This window comes from Leucoraja erinacea, chromosome 3, assembly GCF_028641065.1.
Source record: "Leucoraja erinacea ecotype New England chromosome 3, Leri_hhj_1, whole genome shotgun sequence".
Classification (NCBI taxonomy): Eukaryota; Metazoa; Chordata; class Chondrichthyes; order Rajiformes; family Rajidae; genus Leucoraja; species Leucoraja erinaceus.
In genome coordinates this window covers 245,512-272,500 of record NC_073379.1, presented here as the reverse complement: position 1 = coordinate 272,500, position 26,989 = coordinate 245,512, and the positions used below count along the sequence as shown (strand labels likewise).

At 50.8% G+C, this 26,989-nt stretch overlaps 1 protein-coding gene across 1 annotated transcript in view; it reads left to right on the top strand.

Annotated features, from left to right (window-relative positions):
- The window catches only part of cplane1 (ciliogenesis and planar polarity effector 1), a 147,686-nt gene that overhangs the window by 118,766 nt on the left and 1,931 nt on the right, over positions 1-26,989 (top strand). The window contains exons 42-50 of the mRNA XM_055630462.1: positions 9,886-10,496; positions 12,000-12,078; positions 14,256-14,555; positions 18,808-18,838; positions 19,305-19,436; positions 20,010-20,120; positions 22,858-23,008; positions 23,625-23,683; positions 25,786-25,956. Of these exons, the coding sequence (XP_055486437.1) occupies positions 9,886-10,496; positions 12,000-12,078; positions 14,256-14,555; positions 18,808-18,838; positions 19,305-19,436; positions 20,010-20,120; positions 22,858-23,008; positions 23,625-23,683; positions 25,786-25,956 (1,645 nt within the window). The remainder of the gene's footprint in view (positions 1-9,885; positions 10,497-11,999; positions 12,079-14,255; positions 14,556-18,807; positions 18,839-19,304; positions 19,437-20,009; positions 20,121-22,857; positions 23,009-23,624; positions 23,684-25,785; positions 25,957-26,989) is intronic.

Sequence of the window (26,989 nt, the reverse complement as noted above, 5' to 3'; positions counted from 1 at the left end):
GTGTGGTTAGGGCTGTTGACCTTTTGGAAGGTGAACTCCACCCCAGTCTGAGGTCCAGAACGCTCTGGAGCAGGTTTTCATCTTTGTTCATCTTTCCTGACTAATCTCCCAGATCCTGCCGCTGAAAATCATCCCCACAGCATGATGCTGCCACCACAATGCTTCACCATAGGTATGGTATTGGCCAGGTGATGAGCGGTGTCTGGTTTCCTCCAGATATGATGCTTGGCATTCAGGCCAAAGAGTTCAATCTTGGTTTCATCAGACCAGAGAATCTTGTGACTTATGCCTTTTGGCAAACTCCAAGCGGGCTGTCATGTGCCTTTTACTGAGGAGTGGCTTCCGTCTGGCCACTCCACTATAAAGGCCTGATTGGTGGAGTGCCGCAGATATAGTTGGCCTTCTGGAAGGTTCTCCCATCTCCAGAGGAACTTTGGAGCTCTGTCAGAGTGACCATCGGGTTCTTGGTCACCTCCCTGCCCAAGGCCTTTCTCCCCCGATTGCTCAGTTTGGCCGGGCGGCCAGTTCTATGAAGAGTCGTGGTGGTTCCAAAGTTCTTCCATTTAAGGATGACGGATGCCACTGTGCTCTTCGGGACCTGCAATGCTGCAGAAATTGTTTTATACTCTTCCCCAGATCTGTGTCTCGACACAATTCTGTCTCGGACGTCTACGGACAATTCCTTTGTCTTCATGGCTTGGTTTTTGCTCTGACATGCACTGTCAACTGTGGGACCTTATATAGACAGGTGTGTGCCTTTCCAAATCATGTCCAATCAGGATGAACCTAAGCTCAAGTGTCATAGCAAATGGGCTGAATACTTATGTAAATGTGATATTTCAGTTAGAAACATAGGAAATAGGTGCAGGAGTAGGCCATTCGGCCCGTCGAGCCTGCACCGCCATTCAATATGATCATGGCTGATCATCCAACTCAGTATCCTGTACCTGCCTTCTCTCCATACCCCCTGATCCCTTTAGCCACAAGGGCCACATCTAACTCCCTCTTAAATATAGCCAATGAACTGGCCTCAACTACCTTCTGTGGCAGAGAATAGTAAGATTAAACGAGAACTTACCAGTTTGAAGTTTGATCTGTATTTTATGAGGAGGAACGTTGAGGGAATACATGAAAGAAACCCGCTACGACGCATGCGTGTCATCCTTCAAAGCAGCGGTGTGAGGTCACAGATACCCTATATTGACCTAAAATAGCAAGATTATCAAAGAGATACCAGCTTAAGATTTGACCCTATGAGGGTGGGAGCGGAGGGCATGTATTCCCTCAACATTCCTCCTCATAAAATACAGATCAAACTTCAAACTGGTAAGTTCTCGTTTAATCTTACTATTTTACTTCGGAGTCACGTGAGGGACTCCATGAAAGATTTCAAAGCTCTGTGACCTCATGCCGTGGAAACGAGTCCATGCTTCACAACTGCCTTGGTAGTTAGAGAGAAATTGTTAATTATATTCAAAGCATTCATACCAATTATTTAATGGAAATGATAAATAATATCGAATTAATTCAAATCATAACCCTGTATTCTTCAGGGATAAATTATCATACAGAACTTAAAATTGTTCCCCGAAAAACCGTTCCCATGCTGCTAACTGGTTTGTTAACATTTCTGAAACGTATTCTCCAACAACCATCCTGCAATCCTGAGGATTTGGTCCATGGATACATCAAGGCGTTTTGCTGCAGATGTAGCTGCAGCCCTGGTGGGGTGAGAATTAAATATGTTATTGTCCACTCCCGCCTATCATATCCCATATTTCAGCCACCGCGAAATGGTCTGAGTTACACTCTATGGTACAGTATCTTATAGCTGATTAAACGCCAATTCCTTGCCTCTGATAGCCTTATTTTTCTTACTGTATAACAAAACCGTACTTTACTATACATAGGCATTGTCCTCCGGGTAGGCCATCAATTCTATGACCTGCCCTGCTAATCCTGGCCTATTTTGTTTAATAATACGGTCCTGGATCACAAACCTCAATCTTCGTGCCGCAATAGTGAAGCCATCCAGTCTTACTTTTAGCAATAACTGGAGCTTATGCACTGTGACTAGCGCTATCAGCATTACTATTTCTAGTTAGTTATCCAGATTTAATGCTGTAGCCGGCGACCAATTCCTTAGCAAGATCAAAGCCACACTTACATTCCAAATATAGTTATCTTACTGTTTCTTGCCATTAATAACTTAACAATGCACTTTCGGCATTATTCACAGTGCTGAAACACAGTCCTCCATATTGTAGGCTGGTAAGCAACTGTAGCACCCCCGGAACATCCTTATTTCTGTGGTCCAGAAAGTTATCATGGCAGTAATTAGTCCATTTTAATATGACCTAAATACTGTTATAGAGTAGACCTTCTTCGTGCTGCTGTGATCATGTCCACAGTTCTATCGATAGCCCCATGTCCCATAGCGGTGTTATAGAGTCTACAACCTACTAAATCAATATTTTCTATGACATGGATAGCTATCCTCAGTTACTGGATGCACCAGCAACTTAGGACTACGTCTACCGTTATACATAGTTCCAGCACCATGTCCTGTACCCCGGGAAAACCATAGTTGGGTAAGCCAATCAGGTACTAAGACATCCCCAATGCCGATTCCTGTTGAATGTCCCTTCGTACCCCAAATTTATAACTAGACAAGGAGGAAATACATAAATGAAAACCCCTCCCCTAGTGCAGTGAAACAGCATCTGTAGCTTCTGCCTCAGGATCTGGTATCAATGATACATACCTCGGTAACTGGTGATTTAACCCCGGATGCAATTCTAATATCCGGCCTTACCTACTTTACTGATTTTAGCAAATACCATCTATCCAACATCCATTTAGTACTTCCAATAATTTTTCGTGGCCTGGTGTCTGCCACTGATTTAGTATCCCTGGTAGATACGTAGCCCATAACCAAATATTCCTTTGGACACACCATTCCCAAGTTTAATTTGCCAATTCATCACAAGCTGGTGATATCTTTCCACCCATATGACTTAAATATGCCATCACCGAGGTATTATCTATCTACCATCTACCATGCTGCAGTTTCATTCCTGAGCAATAAGATTTTTGCCCATGAAATGCACTTAACATTTCTAACCCTTAGTGTTATGTAGGTTAGCTTCTTATATATTCCATCTCCCCCATAGCTCGAGATGGTATCAGTTGTACCATAACCAATTGCACTGGCATCTGTTTGTAATAGCACAGACGGGTTGTGAATAACTATTGGGTTTGGAGCAATACTTAACATTGTGTTCCCAACATTGTAATTCTTTTATAGCTTCTATCATTTTCCCTTGGCCAAAATAAATGACCTCTATAATATATGCGCCCATTAAACTCTGTGGCTTTCCATATTAGTAAAGTCATTAACATATTAAATGTGTTAATGGTGTCAATTTTGACTTAAGTGGATGGATAATGAATCCCAGCTGTTCAAACAATTGTTTAGTGGCAACCACTGCCTAACATGCCGATTCATAAGTTATTCCCACAATAAGGATATCATCCAACTATACCATTACTCTATGATTTTGGTGTTACAGCAGTCCCAACGCTGGTTTAAAATTTTTCCCCCTGTTGGATATTGAGTAGCAAGGATCTTAAAGATTAATACTTGCCATACAGTAGCCTGCTGAACACTAAGTCTTTAGCACTGCTAAAAATATCCATTTTTAAAATGAATATATTGCACAACATTGTGAAGTATTGATAATCCATAATAATACGGCAACCCCCATCTTTCTTATTTCTAATAAAGATATTTGAGACAAATCCTGTTTTTCAGGTTTGGTTTATTCCATTACCAGCATGTATATCTGTCCGGTATATGTTGTACTGGAGGGTTTCGTTTGTGTAGAAACTCTATCAGATATCCCTTAAAACTGCTAAGGATATATCTGTCCATAGATATATTACACCACGCTTCAACATGAAGTTGCAATATCCCTCCAACTTCCGTGCTCCCTATTAATGCTGGAGCCCCAAATTCACCTACCTCCATGGTATTGGTGGTAACCAAGTTATTTTTCTTGGTTTCATATGCGGTTGTGGAGAGCCTAATGGTTAATGTTACTTTTGCATCTTCCACAGTGGTCGTCCCGGCCCAAACCCTAAACAGGACGCTGCTGCTGGGTACCTCTGCCCAATTCTTTGTAGTATAATTACAAAAACACTACCTCTCTTAGGATGCACATGAGGTTAATGTCTTCCCCAGATAACCTTTGGATGCTTTAATCAGCCCCAAAGTCAAGCCTCCTCGCCAATTCTTTACCTGTTTAGACAGGTCTCCCCCCCCCAAATAACGGGGTCTATAGCCCTTTGCTTACATAGTATAGCGAACTAGGGTCTAGAGCTGGCTTAATGGCCCTTCAAACTGCACATTGCAAAAAAAATAGTGCTAATGGCATCCTTGTGGTCACTAATTTTGTACACCTTATTTAACATGCGGGCCAAAGCTGTTATGCCCGCCATGAGACCTTTCAGAGTATTACGGATTTTCCCAACTCCTAACGGCCTTCCCAACATGTCTGCAAATGCACCTGTAACAATGGCTACATTAAGAGCACCACAATATTCCGGGGTATAGAAGCCTTGCCAACACTTCAGCAAAATATTAGCTTGAAGTTGATGGGTGGACACGCAGTCCTTCAATACTCACAGCCATCCTCTTGCAATCATTCTCCGTGAGTTCTGCTGGCAGTACTGCTCATCATATTCGGCAGGTTGTTTTCCCCCCCCCCCCTTCAATAGGGGACAGTGGCTCCATCACCTGCTCAGGCTTTACCCCGTCAGACCTTCCATACCCTCCTGAGAGGCGTCCGACATTTCATGCAGCCCATATGGGAAACTGCTGTGGGACTTATATTATTATTTGCCCACTGTGGCTACCTCCAATCCCGGAGCCTGCCAATATGGAGAATTTTACTCCAGCAAACCGCTCCAGCCGACTTACATGCTCTCGGGCACTCGTCGTCGCGGGTGCTTAATATATGGGACCGCTCCTGCCGACCTTGGTGCTCTCGGGCACTAGTCGCACGCGGTATATCCCACAGCCCGTCCCCATGCCTACGGGCACTGGACCGTTCCCCATGGTCCTGGTACTCACGGGCACCTCTACCCATTTAGGGTGAAGTTTGGCACTCGCTCCCATCTGGGAGATGCTGGTGCCGACATTTATTGCTGGCTGCTGCTGGTCATTAAACAACAGCCCTTCAGCTCTATACTGACATCAGTCGCTGGCTCCCTGCTGTTCAGCATCCCACCAGTAACGACCTGTGGCTGTGGCCTGCCTTCCTTAGGTGGCTCCCTGCTGTTCAGCAACACACCAGTCTCTTCAGAATACAGCAAGCACTCTGGAAAAAGCACCAAAAAAGGTAAGGGAAATTTGTTCTTACCTGTACTGGTTTTCAGCCTGCCGTTTTCGGAGGAACGTCCTTCCTCCCGCAGCCCCACGGCCCCCGTAGCGCAGGTCCATGGGCTGCTGTTCCCGATGTCTGCTCTCTCTCTCCCCGGGTGGTGCAGCTGCTTTAATCAGCTGCGGAGCGCCGAACGACTGCATCTAAAAATAGACCCGACTTGGTCTAGAAACTCCCCGGGCCGTGTAGCTTTGTTTCCCGCCCGGCAGCAGTCTCTTTGCCGGTGCGGGGAGCGACGTCGGGCACAGCTGTTCTGTGCTAAAAATAGCCGTTTGGGAATCCTCTCCGGAGAGAATTCACACTAACGGCTGCTGCTGCTGGTCTGGCTGCAATATTACTGCAGTCTCCCTCCAGCTCCTGCAGCTTCTTGTATCTCCTACCTGCAAGGTAAGTGGAAAAATTTTGCAGTCTCTTACCTGCTTCTTTGCCTTTCTCTCTAGGGAGACGTCGTCTCCCACTTCTGACTCGTTCAATGCGTGTATGCGATATGACACGCATGCGTCGTAGCGGGTTTCTTTCATGGAGTCCCTCACGTGACTCCGAAGTAAAATTCCACAGATTCAACCACTCTCTGTGTGAACATTTTTTTTCTTACCTCGGTCCTAAAAGACTTCCACCTTATCCTTAAACTGTGACCCCTTGTTCTGGACTTCCCCAACATCGGGTACAATCGTCCTGCATCTAGCCTGTCCAACCCCTTAAGAATTTTGTAGGTTTCTATAAGATTCCCCCCTCAATCTTCTAAATTCTAGCGAGTACAAGCCGAGTCTATCCAGTCTTTCTTCATATGAAAGTCCTGCCATCCCAGGAATCAGTCTGGTGAACCTTCTCTGTACTCCCTCTCTGGCAAGAATGTCTTTCCTCAGATTAGGAGACCAAAACTACGCAATACTTCAGGTGTGGTCTCACCAAGACCCTGTACAACTGCAGTAGAACCTCCCTGCTCATACTCAAATCCTTTTGCTATGAATGCTAACATACCATTCGCTTTCTTCACTGCCTGCTGCACCTGCATTCCTACTTTCAATGACTGGTGTACCATGACACCCAGGTCTCGTTGCATCTCCCCTTTTCCTAATTGGCCACCATTCAGATAATAGTCTGCTTTCCTGTTCTTGCCACCATAGTGCATAACCTCACATTTATCCACATTATACTGCATCTGCCATGCACTTGCCCACTCACCCAGCCTATCCAAGTCACCTTGCAGCCTCCTAGCATCCTCCTCACAGCTGACACAGACCCCTAGCTTCGTGTCATCCACAAACTTGGAGATGTTGCATTAAATTCCCTCATCCAGATCATTAATATAAATTGTAAATAGCTGGGGTTCCAGCACTGAGCCTTGCGGTACCCCACTAGTCACTGCCTGCCATTGTGAAAAGGACCCGTTTGCTCCTACTCTTTGCTTCCTGACTGCCAGCCAGTTCTCTATCCACATCAATACTGAACCCCCAATACCATGTGCTTCAAGTTTGCATACGTATCTCTTATGTGAGACCTTGTCGAAAGCCTTCTGAAAGTCCAGATTTAACAAACACATCCACTGGTTCTCCCTTATCCACTCTACTAGTTACATCCTCAAAGAATTCTATAAGATTCGTCAGACATGATTTACCTTTCATAATTCCATGCTGACTTTGTCCAATGATTTCACCACTTTCCAAATGTGCTGCTATCCCATCTTTAATAACTGACTAGCATTTTCCCCACTACCGATGTTAGACTAGCTGGTCTGTAATTCCCTGTTTCTCTCTCTCCCTCCCTTTTTAAAAAGTGGGGTTAGATTAGCTACCCTCCAATCCTCAGGAACTACTCCAGAATCTAAAGAGTTTTGAAAAATTATCACTAATGCAGGCACTATTTCTGGGGCTACTTCCTTAAGCACTCTGGAATGCAGCCTATCTGGCCCTGGGGATTTATTGGCCTTTAATCCATTCAATTTACCTAACACCACTTCCTGGCTAACCTGGATTTCACTCAGTTCCTCCATCCCCGGTCCCCTGCTATTTCCGGCAGATTATTTATGGCTTCCTTAGTGAAGACAGAACCAAAGTAGTTATTCAATTGGTCTGCCATGTCCTTGTTTCCCATGATCAAGTCACCTGTTTCTGACTGCAAGGGACCTACATTTGTTTTAACTAATCTTTTTCTCTTCACATATCTATAAAAGATTTTGCAGTCAGGTTTTATGTTCCCTGCCAGTTTTCTGTCATAATCTATTTTCCCTTTCCTAATTAAGCCCATTGTCCTCCTCTGCTGGACTGAATTTATCCCAGTCCTCTGGTAGGCTGCTTTTTCTGGCTAATTTGTATGCTTCATTTTTTGTTTTGATACTATCCCTGATTTCCCTTGTTATCCACGGATGCACTACCTTCCCTGATTTATTATTTTGCCTAACTGGGATGAACAATTGTTGTAGTTCATCCATGCAGTCTTTAAATGCCTTCAATTGCATATCCACCGTCAACCCTTTGAGAATCAATTGCCAATCTTGGCAAATTCACGTCTCATACCCTCAAAGTTACATTTCTTTAAGTTCAGGACCCTTGTTTCTGAATTAACAATGTCACTCTCCATCCTAATGAAGAACAACCATATTATGGTCACTCTTGCCCAAGGGGCCATGCACAACAAGACTGCTAACTAACTTTTCCTCATTTCTCAATACCCAGTCTAGAATAGACTGCTCTCTTGTTGGTTCCTCTACATGTTGATTTAGAAAACTATCCCGCATACATTCCAAGAAATCCTCTTCCTCAGCACCCCTGCCAATTTGATTCACCCAATCTATATGTCGATTGGTCACCCATTATAACTGTTTTACCTTTGTTGCACGCATTTCTAATTTCCTGTTTGATGCCATCCCCAACTCCACTACTACTGTTAGGTGGCCTGTACACAACTCCCACTAGCGTTTTCTGTCTCTTAGTGTTTCGCAGCTCTACCCATATCGATTCCACATCCTCCAAGCTAATGTCCTTCCTTTCTATTGCGTTAATCTCCTCTCTAACTAGCAGTTCTTTCTTTTTAATTACTTTGCAAAACATGCTAAACACCTATTTACTACGCCGCATCTGCTCCACGGATGAGGCGTTCCACACCAGGACATCTGAAATGTCCTCATTATTCAGGGAACGGGGGTTCCCCTCCTCCACCATAAATGAGGCTCGCACCAGGGTCTCTTCCATACCCCGCAACACTGCTCTCTCTCCCCATCCCCGCACTCGCAACAAGGGCCGAGTCCCCCTAGTCCTCACCTTTCACCCCACCAGCCGTCACATACAAAAAGTAATCCTCCGTCAGTTTCGCCACCTCCAACGTGACCCCACCACTCGCCACATCTTCCCATCTCCCCCCATATCTGCCTTCCGCAAAGACCGCTCCCTCCATAACTCCCTTGTCAATTCTTCCCTTCCCTCTCGGTCCACCCCCTCCCCGGGCACTTTCCCTTGCAACCGCAAGAGATGCAACACTTGTCCCTTTACCTCCCCCCTCGACTCCGTTCAAGGACCCAAGCAATCGTTCCAGGTCCGACAGAGGTTTACCTGCATCTCTTCCAACCTCATCTATTGCGTCCGCTGCTCTAGATGTCAGCAGATCTATATCGGTGAGACCAAGCGGAGGTTGGGCGATCGTTTCGCCGAACACCTCCGCTCGGTCCGCAATAACCAAGCTGACCTCCCGGTGGCTCAGCACTTCAACTCCCCCTCCCACTCCGTCTCCGACCTCTCTGTCCTGGGTCTCCTCCATGGCCACAGCGAGCAGCACCGGAAATTGGAGGAACAGCACCTCATATTCCGTTTGGGGAGTCTGCACCCCGGGGGCATGAACATCGAATTCTCCCAATTTTGTTAGTCCTTGCTGTCTCCTCCCCTCCCTCAGCCCCCCTGCTGTCTCCTCCCATCCCCCAGCCTTCGGGCTCCTCCTCCTTTTCCCTTTCTTGTCCCCACCCGCCCCCGATCAGTCTGAAGAAGGGTTTCGGCCTGAAACGTTGCCTATTTCCTTCGCTCCATAGATGCTGCTGCACCCGCTGAGTTTCTCCAGCTTTTTTTTGTGTAACCTTCGATTCTCCAGCATCTGCAGTTCCTTCTTAAACACCTATTTACAGTTCTTCATTCTGGGGAATTGTGTGTAGAGTAATGATAATAAAAAAAATAATTTAATGCATTTTGAAATAAGGCTGTAATGTAACAAAACGTGGAAAACGTGGTCTGAATGGTTTCTGAATGCACTGTAGATAATACCCTCTAATCCAGTCATCATCCTGGTAAACCTCCTCTGCACCCTCTCCAAAGCCCCCACATCCTCCCAGTAATGTGGCGACCAGAAGTGCACGCAATACTCCTAACTGCGGCTTGACCAAAGTCTTGCTCTGTTGCTCTGTGTGTGCCCCCAGTTCTGGTGGGCAGAGGTGAGCTGACATTATTGCTGTCTGCAGGGAGCCCGGCCGCAGCCTCGATGCAGACCAGACTGGCAGCCTGGGAGCAGCAGCAGCCCGAAGATGAAGAGACGTGCAGACTGCTGCAGGACGCTGCCCGGGCATGGAGCCCTCGCCCAGTCTCCACCCACTCTCTGCAGAGCAGTGCCCATGTCTACCCCCCTCGCCCAGTCTCTGCCAGCGCTCTGCAGGAGGGCAATGCCCATGTCTACCCCCCTCGCCCAGTCTCTGCCAGTGCCCTGCAGGAGGGCAGTCCCCATGTCCACCCCTCTATCCCGGCCTCCACCCGCTCTCTGCAGGAGGGCAGTCCCCATGTCTACCCACTGTGCCCCAACTCTGCCCACTCTGTGCTGCAGGACGTTGCTCGGGCACAGACCCCTCGGCCTGCCTCCACCCACTCTCTGCAGGAGGGCAGTGCCCATGTCTACCCCACTTTCCCCGCGTCCAGCCACTCTCTCTGGGGCGATAGTGCCCGTGCCTCTCCCCCTCGCCCTGTCATTGTGGGCACTGCTCAGCGCACGCGGGCACAGCTGAGTGAGATGGAGGAGCAGCTGGCGGCTCTGCTGGAGGTGGCGGACAGCATGGAGCAGGACTTCGCCAACACCAAGATGGTGAGGACCCAGCTCCCACATGCCCACGCTGCCTGCCAGCACACGGGACCCTCCCCGCATGCACGGAACCCACCGCGCACACGGGTGACACACGGGTGACCCTCCCATCACACGCATGACCCTACCCGCACACACATGACCCTTCCCGCATGCACAGGACCCTCGCCACACACGCGTGACCCTTCCCGCACACGCATCACCCTCCCCACACGCGGGTGATCTTCCCCGCACGCACAGGACCCTCCCCGCACATGCGTGACCCTCTCCGCACGCACAGGATCCTCCCCGTACACGCGTGACCCTCCACCCACACACACGTGACAGTCCTGCAGAGGAGCAGCAGCCAGGGTGCACAGCCCTAATACTCATCAATGGAGGGGTCAGGAGGGAGCGTAGGACTGTGGAACGTGTGTAGCAGCAGGCTGGGTGGTAACGTATATGTAGTGGGGACAGCCCAGGACAGAGCTCTGCGCTGCATCTTCTCAGCTGAATGTTACGATGCACGCGATTCAGGGGGATTGGACATCGGAGTCAGTAATCCCACTCACTGATGGAAGGCACAACTCCCTGTGGCAAATACACGTCAAAAGCCTCCAATCCAGGCAGCTTCCTGGTAACCCTCTCCAAAGCCTCCAAATCCTGCCTGCAATAAGGCTACCAGAACTGCACACATAACTCCAGATACATAGCAAGGGACTGCAGATGCTGCTTTACACCGAAGATGGACGCAGAAAACTGGAGTAACTCAGCGGGACATGCAGCATCTTTGGAGAAAAGGAATAGGTGACATTTCGGGTCGAGGCCCTTCTTCAACCAGCATCTCCAGAGATGCTGTCGGACCCGCAGAGTTACTCCAGATTTGTGTGTCTGTCTTACTGCAGATGCAGCCTGACCAACGCTTTGTGAATAGTGGGCAGTGCAGGGCTGGTGAAGGTTGAGGGGAGGGGAGGAGGGAGACCACTGAGCCAGTGTGTTTCCGGAGGTTTGGCAGCATCTCTGGAGAACATGGATATGTGATGTTTTGTGTCAGGTCCCGTTCAGCCTCTGCGGAGATGGTGCCAGTGGCCAGAGTACATTTGAAGAAGGACTTTGACCTAACCAACAAACAGGCCTAGCTGGGGCTGGTGCGTATGCCCATGGCTGAACATTAACGGAAAAAGTAAGAAGGGTCAGAATAGAAGTCGTTGACAGTGAGGACAAGTTCTGCCGCCAGGTGGAAGAGAGTGTTAGTAGAGGGGAACTGATTGGGTTTGTGTTTGATGAAGATCTGTGTAGGAAGGAACTGGTATAAACTGAAGATAGACACAGAAAGCTGGAGTAACTCAGCGGGACAGGCAGCATCTCTGGAGAGAAGGGATAGGTGACCTTACTTCTCGAGATCCTACTTCGGACTGATCGGCGCTCAAAACACATATATGCACTGTGTCTCGGTACATGTGACAGTAATGAAACTAAACTGCTGCCATTTGTCTGCCTGACTAACGAAGCCCAATCTTGCCACAGCTCATCCACACTATTGAGCACCTGGGCAGTGCCAGCGAGCCCTTGAACCAGGCAGGCAGTTGCCAACCGCTGCCAGGAGGTAGGAGCTTCATTTACTGCCCGCAGAGAATGAGGGGGTGGGGGATGTGGGCAGCTGCCAATGGGGGCGTGGGAGGGGAGGTGGCTGGTCTGATAACGCTGGCTGAGATCGGCATCGAGCAGGAAGCTGTGGTCAGCTCCTCAGCCTCCCCTCCCACCCCTCATTTCCTTCCACCGTGGGAACGGGCAGGGTGAGAGAGGGGAGCCTACTTTGTTTACAAGCGGCTCACAGTACGGGGACACACAGCCCACAGTATGGGCACACAGCCCACAGCCCACACAGCCCACAAAATGGACACACACAGCCCACAGTACGGGGACACACAGTCCACAGTATGGGCACACGCAGCCCACAGTATGGACACACACAGCCTACAGTATGGGGACACACAGCCCACAATATGGGCACATGCAGCCCACAATATGGGCACATGCAGCCCACAGTATGGACACACACAGCCTACAGTATGGGGACACACAGCCCACAATATGGGCACACACAGCCTACAGTATGGGCACACACAACCCACAGTATGGGCACACACAACCCACAGTATGGGCACACACAGCCTACAGTATGGGCACACGCAGCCCACAGTATGGGCACACACAACCCACAGTATGGGCACACACAGCCTACAGTATGGGCACACGCAGCCCACAGTATGGGCACACACAGCCCACAGTACGGGCACACACAGCCCACAGTATGGGGACATAACCCAAAATATGGACAATGGGCACAGCCCACAGTATGGACACACAGCCCACTGTATGGGCACACACAGCCCACAGTATAGACACACACAGCCCACAGTATGGACACACACAGCCTACAGTATGGGCACACACAGTCCACAGTATGGGGACACATAGTCCACAGTATGGACGCACAGCCCACAGTATGGGCACATGCAGCCCACAATATGGGCACACACAACCCACAGTATGGGCACACACAACCCACAGTATGGGCACACACAGCCTACAGTATGGACACACGCAGCCCACAGTATGGGGACATAACCCAAAATATGGACAATGGGCACAGCCCACAGTATGGACACACAGCCCACAGTATGGGCACACACAGCCTACAGTATGGGCACACACAGTCCACAGTATGGGGACACACAGTCCACAGTATGGACACACACAGCCCACAGTATGGGCACACGCAGCCCACAGTATATGCACACGCAGCCCACAGTATGGGGACACCCAGCCCACAGTATGGGCACACACAGCCCACAGTATGGACACACACAGCCCACAGTATGGACACACACAGCCCACAGTATGGACACACACAGCCCACAGTATGGACACACACAGCCCACAGTATGGGGACATAACCCAAAATATGGACAATGGGCACAGCCCACAGTATGGACACAAACAGCCCATAGTATGGACACACACAGCCCACAGTATGGACACACACAGCCCACAGTATGGACACACACAGCCCACAGTATGGACACACACAGCCCACAGTATGGACACACACAGCCCACAGTATGGACACACACAGCCCACAGTATGGACACACACAGCCCACAGTATGGACACACACAGCCCACAGTATGGACACACACAGCCCACAGTATGGGGCCACACAGCCCACAGTATGGACACACACAGCCCACAGTATGGACAACACACAGCCCACAGTATGGGGCCACACAGCCCACAGTATGGGCACACACAGCCCACAGTATGGGGACAGACCACAGCATCTGTACCAAGCCACAGTTTATGGTGGCTGAATGAATCTAAACCCTCATGCCCCCTCCCTCCTCCAGACAGTGCAGCCCCTGTGGTAGAGGAAGGAATAGGGGCAGGAGGCCATTCTGGCCTTTCAGCCTCCTCTGCCTTCATCAAGATCATGGATGCCCCTTTGCCTCAGCACCTTCTTGCTGTTCCCTCCCTAAGCCTACCCTTGCCCCTCTGCCCACCTGGATGCCCTCTCACCCTGTGCACCTTGCCCACGTTCTCTAATCCTCTGCTCGCCCAAATGCCCTCTTACCCTCTGCCCCTCTGCCTACCCAACCATATGCCCTCACTCGCTGACCCTTTGACTGCCTGCCCACATGCCCTCTCACTCTCTGCCCCAGTCCCTTTCCCCCTCTGCCCACCAATATGCCCTCTCACCCTCTGCCCTGTGTTCTGTGACAGGTCGCCCTGCGGAGGAGACAAACCCGGCCGGGGGTTCCCCGAGTGAAGGTCGGGGGCACCCAGCACCCACGGGTGCAGACGAGGACCAGCGGGAGGCCGCGGGCTGGCGGCAACGCCGGGGGGCTGCTGATGACGGGAGCTGCCCACGGGAGCTGACCCCTGGCATCCCGGGACGCGGCGGGAGAGCGGGCAGGTTCCAGCCCCAGCCCCAGCCTGCACCTGCCTTCATCACGACCCGTCACCCAGGGGTACAGGGGACCCACCCACTCGATTCCGCCAATGACACCCTGCCCTCTGCCGGTAAGTCTAGTCCCAGGGGGTGGATGATGGGGGGCGGGAGGCATCGGGGGAGGAGATAGTGGGGGGGGAGATGGGTGGGGAGGAGATGATGGGGGGAGAGTTCTATAGCCGGGGACAGAGGGACACGGGGAGAACAGGAAATCAGCAGCACATGAGTGAGGGTGCTGGCAATGCGATAGGGTCCTGAGTGCATGCATGGCATGGGCTGCGAGGGTGCTGGTGCATGCAAGACTGGAGTTGCAGGTATGCGAGGGTGCTGTGTGCTACGTTGGAACTGTGCTGTTCCTTACTAGGTAGGAGCTGCACGTGTGCTGCATGCATGCGGGGCTGCAAGGGTGTTGTTGAGCACTGCATGGATGCTGGGTGCATGGTCAAGTGTCTCCAAGGGTGGGGAAGGGGGGGGGGGTGGTTGGGGAGGGATGTGGGTGGTTGTGGAGGTGGGTGGGGATGGGAGTCATTTTGGGGGAGGGGAGGGGGAGGTGGTGAATCCTATGCCATCAGTGCAGTAAGGAACGTCATGAACAGAATGAAACCGTGACAAAAGGAAAGTGCCGGATGGGATCGGCGGCTCAGCTAGCATCAGAGGAGAGCAAATCAGTTGATGTTTCAGGTCATGTTCATAAGTGATAGGAGCAGAATGAGGCCATTTGACCCATTGTCCACTCTGCCATCCAATCATGGCTGATCTATCTCTCCCTCCTAACCCCATTCTCCTGCCTTCTCCCCATAACCTCTGACACCCGTAGATAATTATCTATCTCTGCCTTAAATATATCCATTGACTTGGCCTCCACAGCCTTCTGTGGCAATGAATTGCACAGATTCACCACCCTCTGACTAAAGACATTCCTCCTCATCCTTCCTAAAATAACGTCCTTTTATTCTGAGGCTGTAGCCTCTGGTCCTAGATTCCCCCATGAGTGGAAACACCCTCTCCACAGGTCAGGGAACCTTGGTCAGATCTGGGCGGCATGGTGGCGCAGCGGGTAGAGCTGCTGTTTCACAGCGCCAGAGACCTGGGATTGATCCTGACCTCGGGTGCAGTCTGTGTGGAGTCTGCACGTTCTCCCTGTTATTGCGTGGGTTTCCTCCGGATGCTCCAGTTTCCTCTCACATCCCAAAGACGTGCGGGTTTGTAGGTTAATTGGCCCTCTGTAAATTGCCCCTATTGTGTAGGGAGTGGATGAGAAATTGAGATACTAATGTGATTGGGTGATCAAAGGTCAGCGTGGACCTGGTGGGCCAAAGGGCCTGTTTGGGACTGCAACTTTCAATCGAGCAGTCAGGGTAAGAGGGAAAACAAGCTGGCTTTCGGCAGCAGAGAGGGGAGCAGGGTGACTGTCACTGACAGGACCAAGTACATAGTGTAGCAGCTCACATCAGATCATGCCTCTATCTCCACACTGTGTGGCAGCACAGAAACAGGCCCTTCGGCCCAACTCATCCAAGCTGACCAAGATGCCCACATCCCAAACATGTGGAGGTTTGTAGGTCAAATGGCTTCTGTAAAATTTCCCCTAGTGTGTAAGGAGTGGAACTCGTGTGAATGGGTGATCGATGGTCAGCATGGATTCATTAGGCCACCAGGCCTGATCCCATGCTGTATCTCTAAACTAAACTTTAAAATCACAAGAGGAATGCACAGAGTGTTTAGAGAGTTATAGAGTCATAGAGTAGAAACAGGTCCTTCAGTCCAACATGCCTACACCGACTAACATATCCCATCTACACTAGTCCCACCTGCCTGCGTATGGCCCATATCCCTCCAAACCTGTCCTATGTCATGTCCCTGTCCAAGTGTCTTTTACATGTTGTTATTAACAGCATCAAACAGACTGTATGAATGGAGAGAGAAAGCTTGAACCAAATGACGGCAGATAGAAGTGGTCACGTCTGACCCGGTTCAATATCAGAGAACATTACAGCACGGCAACAGGCCATTCAGCCATCAACGTCTGTGCCTGTAATGATGCCAAGACAAATCTCACCCACCCACCCGCACGTGACCCCTCTCTCTCCATTCCCTGCATATCTACATGCTTATTCAAAAGCATTTAAACACCACTATCGTACTGTATCTGCCTCCACCACCACCCCTGACAGCATATTCCAGGCACCCACCACTCTCTGCACATAAAGCCTGTCCTGCATATCTCCTTTAACCATATAACCATATAACAATTACAGCACGGAAACAGGCCATCTCGGCCCTACAAGTCCATGCCGAACAATTATTTTCCCTTAGTCCCACCTGCCTGCACTCAGACCATAACCCTCCATTCCCTTCTTATTCATATGCCTATCCAATTTATTTTTAAATGATACCAACGAACCTGCCTCCACCACTTCAACTAGAAGCTCATTCCACACCGCTACCACTCTCTGAGTAAAGAAGTTCCCCCTCATGTTACCCCTAAACTTCTGTCCCTTAATTCTGAAGTCATGTCCTCTTGTTTGAATCTTCCCTATTCTCAAAGGGAAAAGCTTGTCCACATCAACTCTGTCTATCCCTCTCATCATTTTAAAGACCTCTATCAAGCCCCCCCTTAACTTTCTGCGCTCCAGAGAATCAGACCTAACTTATTCAACCTTTCTCTGTAACTTAGTTGTTGAAACCCAGGCAACATTCTAGTAAATCTCCTTTGTACTCTCTCTTTTATGTTGACATCCATCCTATAATTGGGCGACCAAAATTGTACACCATACTCCAGATTTGGTCTCACCAATGCCTTGTACAATTTTAACATTACATCCCTGCTTTTATACTCAATGCTCTGATTTATAAAGGCTAGCATACCAAAAGCTTTCTTTACCACCCTATCTATATGAGATTCCAACTTTGCCACTCTCACCTTAAAGCAATGCCTCTAATTTTTGACGTTTCCACCCTGGGAATAAAGTTCTGACTGTCTACCCTATCTATGCCTCCCATAATTTTATATACTTCTATCAGGTCTCCCCTCAGCCTCAATGCCCCAGAGAAAACAATAGTTCTGTCCAACCTCTCCTTGTAGTTAATACCCCCTAATCCAGACACCATTCTGGTAAACATCCTCTGCACCCTCTCTAAAACATCCTGCAATGTGGCGATCAGAACCGCACGCAATACCACAAATACGATAAACATTCCTCATGACTTCCTGACTCTTATACTCAATGCCCCGACATATGAAGGCAAGCGTACCATATGCCTTATTTACCACTCTTTCTACTTGTGTTGCCACTTGCAAAGAGTTAAATAACTTGGACTCCAAAATCCTCATGTACATTAATGGTGTTAAGGGTCTTGGATACTTTCCCCTTACATCTGACCTCCCAAAGTGAAACACCCCACACTTGCTCGGATGAGACCAACAAGGTGTCCAGAGATTCTGAAGCTAGAGGGCACAGGTTTGAGGGGTTAGATATAAGAGGGACGTTAGGCAACCTCTTCACTCAAAGTCCTTATCTGGAATGAGCAGCCAGAGGCAACTGTAGAAACAGATACTGTGATGACATGTGGAGGACATATGGACAGGGACGGAGGGATGTGGGTCAAATGTAGGCCAATGGGACTGGCCCACAATGCCACAGTGGTCAGCATGGGCAAGGCAGATGAGGATAGACGCAAAATGTTGGAGTAACTCAGCGGGACAGGCAGCATCTCTGGAGTGAAGAAATGGGTGACGGTTTGGGTTGAGACCCTTCAGGCAGAGAGTCAGGAGAGAGGGAGATATAGAGATATGGAAGGGTAAGATGTGAAAATCTCATCAAAGCAGACGCTGATCAAGGAAATGTAGAATGGTTCATTGTGTATGAAAGAACTGCAGATGCTGGCTTAAACTGAAGAAAAACAAAGCGTTGGAGCAACAGTGGGTCAGGCAGCATATCTGGAGGAAAGGAACAGGCAACGAGTCGAGACCCTGCTTCATTATTGGCGGTGGGGAAGGTGTCACGGAGGCATAGATACAATCAGTAAAATTAATCAGGACAGTGAAAGTAGTTGGAGAACTAGGGTGTGGGAGGGATGGAGAGAGAGGGAAAGCAAGGGTTACTTGAAGTTAGAGAAGTCAATGTTCATACCACTGGGGTGTGAGCTGCCCAAGTGAAATATGAGGTGCTGGTCCTTCAGTTTGGGTTGGGCCTCACCGGGGGGACAGTGTCTGGATGTAGCTCTGTGACCTATCCACAGACTCGGGGAGATTCAGTGTTGGTCTCGGGTACGATTCCCGTAGGTGGAGTACTGACTAACCACGTGTACCTTCCCTTCCAGCCTATGGCAGTAACACCGGAGACCAGGAGAGGTAAGAGGGCATCATACTGTTTACACCGGCCTGTTAGTCACTCTCCTCCCGGGGATGGATGCTCCTAGCGATGGGGAGGGGACGGGAGGGCTGTCCCTGGTACAGAGCAAGGGGTTTAGTTTAGTTTGGAGATGCAGCTTGGAAACAGGCCCTTCGGCCCACTGAATCCGCACCGACCAGCAATCCTCGCACGCTAATACTATCCTCTGCACACACGAGACAATTTACACTTATACCGAGCCAATTAGCCTACAAACCTGTCTGGTTTTGGAGTGTGGGAGGACACCAGAGCACCCGGAGAAAACCCACACGGTCACGGGGAGAACGTCTCTACAAACAACACCCGTAGCTAGGATTGAACCCGGGTCTCTTGCGCTGTGAGGCAGCAACTCTACCGCTGTGCTGCCATGCCGTACCGGGTGTGGGGATTTTATCTCTCACCCTCTCCCATCTCCTGCGTCCCCAGCTCTGCGGACGAGCTGCTGCGTCTGAGTGGCCTGAGTGGAGTCAGCGATATCATCGCCGATCTACTGCAGGAGGGTCGGCTGTGTGCCCAGACCGTGGGGCTGAGCGAGGGACAGGTGCGGCATCTGCTCAGGTACGTGGGTCCCAGCCCTGTCTGTCTGTCTGTCTGTCTGTCTGTCTGGGGGTCGGGGAATACCCACCATCCGCCCGATCTCCCCCCTCACAGCCCTGACTGCCCCCAACCCTCTCATCCTCCATCCGCTCTCCCCCTCCCGGCCCCAACCCTCCCCGTTCCTCTCTCCGTGCAGGGAGTGGGAACATCAAGCAGGCCACATCCTGCCCCTCCTCCGCGGTTACACCCGTGTCTGGGTGTCCCTTAATAAAGAACATGCGGTGCCTCTTGTCACCACGAGGATGCCCCGGGACCACTGGCCACCCCGGGCATCACAAAGGTCTGTTGTTTGATGTTCACGTCTGGTGTTTCAGTGGTGGGTGTTATGTCATAGGTCCATGTGTTGGTGCTCTGTGGATTTGTACAAACTTGACATTATTATTGTTCAGTTTAGTTTAGTTTGGCGAAACAGGCCTTTCGGTCCATCGAGTCCGCACCGACCAGCGATCCCCGCACATTAACACTACCGAACACATAGGGACAATTTACATTGATGCCAAAACAATTAACCTGCAAACCTGCACGTTTTTGTAGTGTGGGAGGAAACCGAAGATGTCGGAGGAAACCCACGGAGGTCACGGGAGAACGTACAAACTCCATACAGACAGCACCCGTGGTCAGGATGGAAACCGGGTCTCTGGCGCTGTGAGTTAGCAACTCTACCGCTGCGCCACCATGCCACCATATGTTGCAGCTGTACAAGTCGTTGGTGACACCTCACTTGTACTGTGTGTAGTTCTGCTCACCCAGCTACAAGAAGGATGACATTAAGCTGGAAAGATTGCAGAAGAGATTCACCTGGGCTCGAGTTACAGGGAGAGGTCGGATAAGGTGGGACTTTTCTCTTTGGAGCGTCGGAGGCTGAGGGGTGACCTCATCGAGGTGTGCAAGATCATGAGGGGCGTGGATAAAGTGAAGGCTCACAGTCTTTTTCCCAGGGTAGAGGATTCTAGAACTAGAGGGTGCAAGCTGAAGGTAAGAGGAGAGAGATTTAAGAGGGAGCTCAGGGACAACGTTTTCAAGAAGGTATCTGGAACGAGCTGCCAGAGGAAGCTGTAGAAGCGGATGCAAGTACTACTTTTAAAAATCATTTGGACGCTACTGGGCAAGGTTGTGCAGGCGATGAGACCTGGTTCGATCCTGACTGTGGGTGCTGTGTGTACGAAGTTTGCACGTTCTCCCCGAGACCTGCGTTGGTTTTCTCCGTGTGCTCCGGTTTCCTCCCACACTCCAAAGACGTACAGGTTTGTAGGTTAATTGGCTTGGTATGTGTAAATTGTCCCTAGAGCGTGTAGCATGGTGTTAATGGGACACAGCTACCAACCTTGGAGGGCATCTGCCACACACGGTGCCTCAGGAAGGCCGTCAGCATCCACAAAGACTCCTCACACCTTTGTAACGGACTGTTCGAATTACTTCCCTCCGGCAGACGTTACAAGGCCTTCTACGCCCGAACCTCCAGACTCAGACACAGCTTCATTTCCAGAGCTATAGCGGCTCTGAACCGGCCCTACAGGCCTTAGTCACTATATTACCAGGCATACAGTCTGTCCCAGCGGTCCAGGGGTGTCGACATGGTGCCAGTGGGTAGGCACCATGTGTTCTTTACTAAGAGACATTAACTGATCTGTAGTCAGGATGGTACCCGGGTCTCTGGCCCTGTAAGGCAGCAACTCTACCGTTGCGCCACCATGCTGCACTAAAGCGTTACTGGTTCACAGTGACGGCACTGAAACACCTCGTGATCCAGCAGAGACACAGGTTCTTCGGCCCACCGTGCCCGTGCCAACTATCGGGTACCTCTCTGTAGTAATCCTATCCCATCACTGGATCGCCAACACTCCCTGACCACTGATTCTCCGTCTCACACTGAGACGTGTCTCTGCCTCCACCACCCCCTCAGACAGTGTTAAGGGACACCCAGGCACGGGTATAGCCACGCTGGAGGGGCTGGGTTGTCGCCTGCCTGGCGCCGTGACCCATGAATGGCCAGGCCCAGGGGCAAGTGTCCGGGTCAATGGACAATAGACAATAGGTGCAGGATTAGACCATTCGGCCCTTCGAGACAGCGCCGCCATTCAATGTGATCATGGCTGATCATCCCCAATCAGTAACCCGTTCCTGCCTTCTCCCCATATCCCCTAACTCCGCTATCTTTAAGAGTCCTCTCTATCTTGAGTATCCAGAGAACTGGCCTCCACCGGCCCTCTGAGGCAGAGAATTCCACAGACTCAACTCTCTGTGAGTAAAAGTCTTTCCTCATCTCTGTTCTAAATGGCTTGCCCCTTATTCTTAAACTGTGGCCCCCGGTTCTGGACACCCCCAACATCGGGAACATATTTCCTGCCTCTAGCGTGTCCAAACCCTTAATAATCTTATATGTTTCAATAAGATCTCCTCTCAAACTTCTAAACTCCAGAGTATACAAGCCCAGCCACTCCATTCTCTCAACATATGACAGTCCCGCCATCCCAAGAATTAACCTTGTAAACATACGCTGCACTCCCTCAATAGCAAGAATGTCCTTCCTCAAATTAGGGGACCAATACTCCAGGTGTGGTCTCACTAGGACCATATACAACTGCAGGACCTCTTTGCTCCTATACTCAACTCCTTTTGTTATGAAGGCCAACATGCCATTCACATTTTTCACTGCCTGCTGTACCTGCATGCTTACTTTCACAGACTGATGAATAAGGACCCCCCAGATCGCGTATCCCTCTTCCCAGTTTGACACCATTTAGATAGTAATCTGCCTTCCTGTTTTTGCTCATTTATCCACATTAAATCTGCCAAGCATCTGCCCACTCACCCAACCTATCCAAGTCACCCTGCATTCTCATAGAATCCTCTTCACAGTTCACACTGCCATCCAGCTTTGTGTCATCTGCAAATTTGCTGATGTTACTTTGAATCCCTTCATCTAATTCATTGATGCATATTGTAAATAGCTGCGGTCCCAGCACCGAGCCTTGCGGTTACCCACTAAGCACTGCCTGCCTTTATGAAAGGGACCCATTAACCTCTACTCTTTGAGAGACTAGCCCACGAATGGCCAGGCCCAGGGGCAAGTGTCCGGGGCATTGAGGGACGGGTCCACCACTGGGCACGGTGCTGGGGGTTTGCAACAGGACAGTGTGGAGGCGAGTGCTCGGCATGCAGCTCGCTTGCTTTGCTGCGGCACAGTTTAAAAACCTAGAAAATAGATGCAGGAGTAGGCCATTCGGTCCTTCGAGCCAGCACCGCCATTCATTGTGATCATGGCTGATCGTCCCCATATCCCTTGATACCACTAGCCCCTAGAGCTTTATCTAACTCGTTTAACGCTAACCAGCGGCTGTTGTCTTTCCGCACCAACATCTGGTGTCCCGTGCCACTGCAGATGTCCAAGGCCATCCAAAAGAGGCGGGCAGGAGCGGAAGGAGCTGCAGGAGTGGATGCGGGACAGCAGGCGGCAGAGGCAGGACGCGTACCTGCAACGTCGAGCTGAGCTGAAGGGAAGGGAGCGCACGCCGTACGCCAAGGACAAGAGAGTGAGTGGCCTGTACCTACCCACTGCCCCCCACCCACCACTCCCTCACCCTGTTCACTGCCCCATCACTGCCACCTGCCCACTGTCCCCCCACCCTCTACTCCCTCACCCTGTCCATTACCCATGTCCCCCTGCCCACTGCCCCCACCCACTACTCCCTCACCCTGTTCACTGCCCACACACCCACTACTCCCTCACCCTGCCCACTGCCCCCAACCTACTCCCTTACCCTGCCCCCCCATCCCAGCCCATGGCACCCTCACCCCATCCCTGCCCCCTCACCCCATCCCTGCCCCTGCCCCCATCACCCATCCCTGCCCACTACCCCCTCACACCATCCCTGCCCCCCTCACCCCATCCCTGCCCCCTCACTCCATCCCTGCCCCCTCACTCCATCCCTGCCCCCTCACCCCATCCCTGCCCCTGCCCCCTCACCCCATCCCTGCCCCCTCACCCCCCATCCCTGCCCCCTCACCCCATCCCTGCCCCCTCACTCCATCCCTGCCCCCTCACTCCATCCCTGCCCCCTCACCCCATCTCTGCCCACTGCCCCCTCACCCTCTCACTGCCCACTGCCCCATCACCACTGTGCCAACTCCACTGTCCTTCCATTACAGAAAACGGTCACCAGCAGAGACATTAAAGAAAGCCAGAAGAATAAAGCAGTGAAGAAAAGGTACGTAGTTTTGCTTCAGAGATACAGCTGGACCAACGATCCCTGTACACGAGCACTATCCCACACACTAGGGTCCATTTTTGCAATTTATTTTACCAAAGCCAATTAACCCACAAACCTGTATGTCTTTGGTGTGTGGGAGGAAACCAGAGCACCCTGGAAAAATCCACACAGGTCACGGGGAGAACGGACAAACTCCGTACAGACAGCACCCGTAGTCAGGATGGAACCCGGGTCTCTGGATAAGGCAGCAATTCTACCACTGCGCCACCGTGCTGCCCAGAAGTGTTACTGGTTCACAGTGTTGGCACTGAGTCACCTCGTGATCCAGCAGCTACAGGCCCTTCAGCCCACCGTGTCTGTGCCAACCATCGTGTTCGTCTCTGTACTAATCCCATCCCATCACTGGGTCCCCAACACTCACTGACTGCTGATTCTCTGTCTCACATAGACATTTCGCTGCCAACACTGCCAGTCTCTGCCTCCACCACCCTCTCAGGCCATGCTGTTCAAACAACCCTCTGGGACACATTCTTCCTCTGATCCCCTCTCCACCTTTTACTCTTTAACCATCTCCCGGGGTTAGACTTCTCTGCTTTGGAGAAATGTTTCTAACCATCTTCCCTATCCACGCCCCGCATAATTGTGTCCACTTCCATCAGCTTCTCTTCCAACCTCCCTTCCATCGACTCCATCTACACCTCACGCTGCCGCGGCAAGGCCAGTAGCCCAGACCATCACACAAACCAACCACCCTTCCATCAACTCCATCTACACCTCACGCTGCCGCGGCAAGGCCAGTAGCCCAGACCATCACACACAAACCAACCTCCCTTCCATCAACTCCATCTACACCTCTCGCTGCCTCGGCAAGGCCAGCCGCATAATCAAGGACCAGTCGCACCCTGGCCACTCCCTCTTCTCCCCTCTCCCATCGCGCAAAAGGTACAGAAGTGTGAAAACACACACCTCCACATTCAGGGACAGTTTCTTCCCAGCTGTTTATCGGGCAACTGAACCATGCCATCAACAATTCGAGAGCGATCCTGAACTACTATCTACCTCTTTGATGACCCTTGGACTATCTTTGATCGTACTTTACTGGCAATAAACTAAACCTAAGCGATTGGATAGCATCCAAAACAGCTTTTCACTGTAGCTGAGTACACGTGACGATAATAGACCTTGAATCAAATTGGGTCCTAATATCCCACTAACAATGCTACGCTGACTATTTCTGATCACCCCTTGCCCCTGTGTGTACACCAGAACTGCCCCCGGGAATGCTTGCCAGTGATCCTCTCCCCTGGGATGTGGGGAGATATCCCGGCTGGTGATCCCCAGCATGGACACCTTGTCCCGGCCTGATGTTCACATAGTGTCCCCCTCCCCGCCTCTCCCTCCCTCTCCCATTGCAGGCATCACACTCTGTCTCTGTCTCTGTCTCTACTGTGCTACAATGCTGGGAACTGTAGCTTCCCCTTCCCTCAACTTATCGCACCTGAGTTTGAACTGGTTCCATTCATGTTCATAAGTGATAGGAGCAAAATGAGGCCATTCGGCCCATCAAGTCTACTCCACCATTCAATCATGGCTTATCTATCTCTCCCACCTATCACCATTCTCCAGCCTTCTCCCCATAACCCTTGACAGCTGTTCTAATCAAGAATTTGTCAATTTCCGCCTTAATAATATCCATTGACGACTTCCACAACCTTCTGGGCAATGAATTCCACAGATTAACTATCCTCTAGCTAAAGAAACTCCTTCTCATCTCCTTCCTAAAGGAACGTCCTTTGATTCTGAGGGTATGACCTCTGGTCCTAGTATCTATCACTAGTGGAAGCATCCTCTGCACATCCACTCTATCTAACCACAATGTGTCCTCATCCTTCTAAACTCCAGCGAGTAAAGGCCCAGTGCCGTCAAACGCTCCACATGTTAGCTATTGTACCTGAGTTTGAACTGACTGGCTTTATGTAGAGTATTATCTGATCTGGCTGGATAGCATTGCCAGCCAAAAGTTGTCAGTGTAACTGGGTGACGTGACTTCACTGCACGTCAGCTTGACCCCGGCCACTGATGGCTCTCTCTATCCCCAGGGTGACCCTGGCTGAGAACCGGCAGCAGCGGGAGCGAGCTGCCCTCAGCCTGATGAACGACATGTTAAGCGGCATGGTGGGGCCGTCCAACACCCACAATCCCCCTCGCAGCCAGAGGGCAATGAGGACCTCACCGCACACGCAGGGCCGTCCAGGGGGAACAGCCAGGGGGTGAGTAATCTGTGTGTCTGAGTGTGTGTGAGGGTGTGTGTGTGGTGTGTGAGTGAGTGTGTGTGCATGTGTATGTGTGGTGTGTGCGAGGGTGTATGTGGTGTGAGTGAGGGTGTGTGTGAGTGTGCATGTGTATGTGTGGTGTGTGCGAGGGTGTGCGTGAAGGTGTATGTGGTGTGTGCGAGGTATGTGGTGTGTGTGAGGGTGTGGTGTGTGTGAGGGTATGTGGTGTGTGTGTGTGGTGTGTGTGTGTGTGTAGTGTTTGTGAGACGTCACCTATCCATGTTCTCCACAGATGCAACCTGACCTGCTGAGTTACTCCAGCACTCTGTGAAACGTCACCTAACCATGTTCTCCACAGATGCTGCATGTCTGGCCCGCTGAGTTACTCCAGCACTGTGTTTCTATCTCCACTGTTGAACATCGTGTGCGGACGTGGGTCAGACGGACGAGAAACCGAAGCAAAGAAGTGGGAGCCAAATAACCGAATGGAAACAAAGTTGAAACGCCAACTAACCGAAAGAGCAGGACGCCTAAAAGCCAACTAACCGAATTGCTGCGTTGCCTAAATACAAACTTACCGAATGGCCGCTCTGTCGAAACGCCACTTACCCGAAAGGCGGTGTCGCCTACAAGGCAAAGGAAAGGACCAAGCTTGACGTTGCCGGGGGGCGGGACTTGTCAGTGATTGGTCCAGACCTCCGCGTCCATCACATCACTGTGGAGGGATGAACATTGTCCCAAACGTCTGCTCCACCCAACCCGCAGCCGTGGGAGGGTGGCCGTGGGAGAGTGGGGGCTGTCCCGAGGGATGCACATCTTCGGCCGCTTACAACTTGGTGTTTGGGTTCAGATTGCTCAGCCACCTATGGCTTGTGTGGAAAAATGACCCCCACGCTATCGTCTCCTCTTCTCTCTTCCCCCTTCTCTCTTCCCTCTTCTCTCCCCGCTCTCTCTCTCTCTCTCTCCCCTTCTCTCTTTCTCTCCCCTCTTCTCCCACCTCTCTCTCCCCCTCTCTTTCCTCTCTCCCCCT